Source organism: Lactuca serriola, chromosome 1, assembly GCF_051521515.1.
Source record: "Lactuca serriola cultivar US96UC23 chromosome 1, Lser_US96UC23_V15, whole genome shotgun sequence".
Taxonomy (NCBI): domain Eukaryota; kingdom Viridiplantae; phylum Streptophyta; class Magnoliopsida; order Asterales; family Asteraceae; genus Lactuca; species Lactuca serriola.
In genome coordinates, this window is record NC_136408.1 from 24,202,348 (window position 1) to 24,208,207 (window position 5,860).

The following is a 5,860-nucleotide window of genomic DNA, read 5'->3' on the forward strand; positions in this document are numbered from 1 at the left end:
CTTGAAGAATTCTTCGCTAAAGCAGAAGAAAACCTATATAAACGTTTCAAATACGCCCGACCAAGAGTTCATGGGGATGTAAGATTTCTTCTTCTTTTTTGCTTTGAATGGACAAAGTTTGAGGAAGGAAGAAGGAACAGTTGGTAAAATAGTGATTTGAGGTGTACTTCAACCTTCCCCCACTAAATCTCGTTTCTTTCTGCCCGGAACAAATTCTTCATGAAGGAGAGGTTCCTTTATGATCCATGGAAGTCCAAGGCAGAGCATAGGTCCCAGATTGAATAAAACCCAGGAGGCAATTAACTTCCGGGTTGGTTTCCAAATACGCCCGACCAAGAAATCGGAAGGCTGCTTGTTCGCCGGTGAGTTAGTGGGTTTGTCTTGGGTACATGGTTGTGGAGAGAAGGGAAAGCTAAAAATGACGGAATCGGGTTTGCCTTTCGAATCAGAGTGAATGGAGAAGACAGGTGTTCATATGATCTGGAAGTATATATGTGTTCATCATATCTAGATTGGGGAAGAAGAACAATTTGCTAGGGGTTTGACTTTGGGTGTGAGAGAGAGAGAGAGGGTGGGGCCATTTAATTATATATATATATATATATATATATATATATATATATATATATATATATATATTAAATAGAGAAAACCTCATAAATGGTCCCTGGGTATTGAAATGACGAAAATGCCCCTCACTTAACGGTAGAAAGCTGATGGAGTTAGACGGAAGGACTAAACATTAAAAGTTTTGAAACCACAGGGACGATCCGTGAGGTTTTTTGAACTTAAGGACTAAACTTGATATCTTCGGAAACCATAGGGACCATTTTTGAAGCTTTGTCAAAATATTATAATCAATTGTATTTTTTATAATAAAACCATCATCATGGTTACTATAGCAAATGATTTGAGTTAAAGAAGTTACAAAAGAAGATATATAGAGTTTGTCTTTTAATGTCTTGAAATTAATATTGTACATTGATTGGCCTAAGAAATATAAAAGGTACAGTAAATAAATAGTTTTAAATGTTCTCACCAGAAAAATAAGAGAAATTTTCAGAAAAGTCCCCAAATTTTAGGCCAATTTATAATAAAGTCCCAAACTAAATTTTGTTTACTGAAAAACACAGAATACCTGTTAAAACTTCCAAAAAAAACCTTTTCGGCCGGTTTTGCTAAATTCTAGGAATAAATTGGTGGTCTAAATACTCCTCTAGTGCTTATTGACCACATCAAACTCTCTATGTTCCTCCTATGCATCGTTGTGGATATGATGGTGGGATGTATTCAGTGGGTGTTCCTCTAATGTTGGTGTTCCTCTTATGTTGTTTAACCTAACTACCACCCAACATTCATACCTCACATGGTAACAACCATAGGCTAACACACATTTATCAAATGTGAAAAAGTGAATCGTGAATGATAGTTTATATGGAAAAAGTGTAGGGTGATTATCTATTTAAACTGTCATTCAAAATTTATTTTTCACTATGTTTGTAGTTTGATGGTTGTTACCGAATAATGCATGGAGGTTAGGTGGTATTTACGTTAAAGAACATAATAAAATATATATATGTTCAAGAATCATTATGTAATGATATTTTCTAATAACATGTGATCCTATAGCGTCACACTTAATAGAAAGTAGACACTTATTGATTGTGTATTAATAAATATTATCAACTCTTGTATTTAATTGAAGAAACGTACATAGTACATCTCACTATCACACTCACAACGACACATAGGAGGAACATAAGGAGTTTAAAGTGGTCAACAAACAATAGACCTAGTCGACCATTCTGTTCTTAGAAATTAGAAACAAGTGTATTTCCTTTGTTTATAATAAAGAATATTTGTTATGTTTATAAATGATTTGTTAATAATAATATCCATTAATTCCATAGTAATTTTCAGATAAGTACTAATATTTTGGTTATCGGGTAATTTTAAAAAAAATCCTAATATCTTGAGCAAACTAACGAAAAATGACATAATACTTGCTAAATCTATGAAACCGGCCAAAAAAGGGTTTTTCAAAGTTTTAGTCGATAGTTTGTGTTTTTCTAAACAACATAAATAAAAAAGTCTTTTTCAGACTTTAAAAATTAAAAATGTCACATCCAAATTGATAGGTCCATACATACCTTACTTTTCCGATGAGAGAAATCTAGGGTTTGAAGGCTAGGCAACGAGAAGTATATAAAGAAATGGAAGAAAGACTTTAAAGTCTCAATCAAATAATAGATAATGACTTGTGGTCTTTCCTTAGGCATTAGACCATCCGTTATACCCACCACATACCACATATGTGGTGGGTGCCACATCAACACCACATTCCATTACCACTAACATGAGATACTTACCACTAACACACCACTCCACATCATTATTTTTATTTTTTTTAATTCAAAAATACAATAAAATTACTTTTTTTTAATTCAAAAATACAATAAAATTACTTTTTTTTAATTCAAAAATACAATAAAATTACTTTTTTTTTTAAATTCAAAAATACAATAAAATTACTTTTTTTTTAATCCAAAAATTAAAAAAAATTACATTTTTTATAAGTAAAAAGCATTTATTTTTTTAAAACTATTTTTTCATTAATTATAAAAATAAAATAACAATTTTAAACTACATTACTTAGTTAATCTAGAAAACAAACATTACATTAATAAGAAAACGAACAAACATACATATAAAAATCCTAATCGTCGTTCATGCTATGTTGGTACAAATGTTCCGCGACATCTTCTCGAAGATTGAAACACGTTTCACTATTATGAATTTCGACAACTCGCTCCAAAAAAGCATTCGTTCCGGGTACGAACTCCTCAATTGGAACGACAACGTCGTTCGGATCATACGTACAAATCGTTCGACCTTCATCTTCAATAATCATATTATGCATTATAATACATGCTAGGACCACTCGCTTAATTCTTTCTTTATCCCAAAGTCGTGTAGCATATTTCACTACATGTCATGTTTGCTTAAGGACTCCAAATGCCCTCTCGATATCCTTTCTCGCTGATTCCTGTTTTTTTGTAAAAAATTTTGCTTTTTCACTTCGAGGAACTGAGTATGCCTTCATCAATGTAGAATAATCCGGGTATATCTCATCACCAAGGTAGTAACCATATTTGTACGCGTGCCCGTTTACCGTGAATGTCATATCAGGTGCTTTGCCGGTCCAAATATCGTTGAAAAGTGGAGACTGACCAAGAACATTAAGGTCGTTGTTAGACCCCGCTACTCCAAAAAAGGCATGCCATATCCACAAATCTTGAGATGCAACAGCTTCTAGGATGATAGTTGGTTCACCTATATCTCCTCGAGTGAACTGACCACGCCATGCAGTTGGACATTTTTCCCAAGCCACATGCGTACAATCTAGACTGCCAAGCATACCGGGAAATCCATGCCTCTCTTCATGAGCCGAATATAATCTCTGAATATCACGTTGAGTAGGTTTACGCAAATATTCTTCGTGAAAAACCTCATAAACACATGCAGAAAACCAATCTACACATTCAACCGCGGTCCTCTTGGATACTTTCAAGTATTCGTCAGATGCATCAAATGCTATACCGTATCCCAAATACCTAAGAGCAGCCGCACATTTTTGTATACTACTAAAACCCATTCTTCCTCTAGCGTCGGGTTTTTGTTTGAAAAAATCATAACGAGATTCTAAAGCATTACTAATACGTAAAAATATAGCCTTATTCAGACGAAAACGACGTTCGAACGAGTCGTCATTATAAAGACAATTATCGGCAAAGTAATCACGTACCAATAAGTCGTGTGCGGCTTGGCGATCACGATTGACGACCGCCCTTGTACGCGCTGCATTCGACCTTTCTTCGGCGTGAACGTGTTGCACAACATTGAAGAATGTCTCGACGAATTCTACGTCGTCATCCGAGTCAAAACTTTTTAAAAATTTCATATTTATCGAGGGATCCATGGGTGTAATTGAGTGTATAATGTGTATGTATGTGTATGTGTTTTGGTATTAGAAGTGTTTTTATAATTGAGTTTGAAAAAAAAAAAAAAAAAAAGAAACGGCCAAAATAGCCGTTCAACGGCTCCAAAAACCAAACACCAATAGAAATCGTCGTTTGAATCCGTTGTCCCGACCACAACTTGCAACAACCACGGACGACCACGAACCACCGGGACGGTGTGCACGTCCGTGGTTCGTGGCCAAGTAGACCACGGTCGGGCTCGTGCATAGTATACGGGTTAGCCTTAGCACATGATGTTTTTGTAGCTATTCACACTCGGGATAATTAATAGACTGTAATTATATGCACAAACAATCGCATGCATATTAGATTATCCAGGCCATTACAATGAAACTAGTATTTCAACCTGGACCAACTACAGAAATTGTAAGAAAAATAAATTAATATGCTCTTAAACAAACAAATCAACAATGATATAAGTGTATTTATGTATTTTATAAATGAAGAATGATATGAGTGTATTTATGTATTTTATCAATTACTTGTATTAAATAAAATGGGTTGTGTTTATGTAATTATTTTTTATGTTTTAAAGTATGTTATTGGATTTCAATTAATTTGATTTATAAATAAATTTAATATTTTAGTGTGTAAATATAATTCTAAATAGATAAAATTAGGTGATTAACCCACATGGTTTCCAAAATATGTGGTGTAAAAACAACGAGAAAGCTCTAGAAAATTCATAATATTTTATCTTAGTTTACGAAAAAATCTCAAGTTAAAATTTGTTTACGAAAAAATATGAATTACCGGTAAAAATGACGTTTTTACCACTTTTGTCCGGTTTATCGATTTCATTAGTTACCCGGTTCCATTAAAGTCCCATTATTTTACCATAATTTACGAATAAATTTTAAACTAAAAATTAAGTCATGATTTGACAATTTTCTCCATGTAACATACATTTTACCAATTCAATTGCTGACTTGGACGTCTAATCATTAAATGAACTGGTATTATGGTAAGATGGGTTATATAATGTTATGTTTACCATAAAATTTGATATTCATCTCATCGACTCATTTATGATTATGTATCTAGTTCAACAATAAAATCGGTAAAATGTATGTTTTCGGGAAAAAGTGCGGGAAATGAGTTGATGAAATGGATATATTGCGTTACATAAGATCATATAAACAATTTGAGATTTCTTATAAATTTAAAAAAAAAATGACGAATTTGTTGCTAGTTTATGTAATTATTGTAGTCTTTGTTGGATGCATTTTATAATCCAAAAAATATACGATACATTAGGATATCAAGTTTTTTGGTAAACATGACATTTTATAACTTGTCATTTTTATCGATAAATCATGTTTTTCCGTAAAAAAAATAGTTTGGGATTTTTTATTATATTAAGATAAATTTTAGGATTTTTGTAGAGATTTTCATAAAAACAACTATCGACAACTTTTATATGCTTGTCCTCGTTCCAAAACTTGTCTTCCTTGTCCTTTGGTCATAAAACTACTTTTTTACCTTACTATTTTATTTAAGTTTTTAATATTATATATATTATTTTGGTTTTTTATTAAGAAAAAATACTTTCTCTCTTTCTATACCGTCGCTAACCCCATCCACGTAATATATACATGATGTACTCTCTCCACACATATGATACTTGAAAATCAATTTTTGATAGTTCCTGATTCTCATAATCTTCAGAAACCTTGTAGATCTTCAAATCCTCTTAACAAACCTCACGTTCTTTGCATACCCGTGAAATCTGTGTAAATTCATTGCAAATATCCACTTGATCACACCAAGGGCTTTCCTATCCATTAGCACCCAGACCCCATATTTCATTGATTTAGACT

The 5,860-nt window shown here is 32.7% G+C and overlaps 1 protein-coding gene across 1 annotated transcript; it reads right to left on the bottom strand.

Annotated features, from left to right (window-relative positions):
- Positions 1 to 2,992: 2,992 nt before the first annotated feature.
- LOC145052563 (uncharacterized) lies at positions 2,993 to 3,961 on the bottom strand. Its single transcript, XM_079000399.1, has one exon. The coding sequence runs from the start codon at positions 3,959 to 3,961 to the stop codon at positions 2,993 to 2,995; it is 969 nt and encodes a 322-aa protein (XP_078856525.1).
- Positions 3,962 to 5,860: the final 1,899 nt, after the last annotated feature.

Coding starts and splice junctions, on each gene's coding strand:
- LOC145052563 (XM_079000399.1), bottom strand. CDS start 3,961: ATGAAATTTTTAAAAAGTTTTGACTCGGATGACGACGTAGAATTCGTC.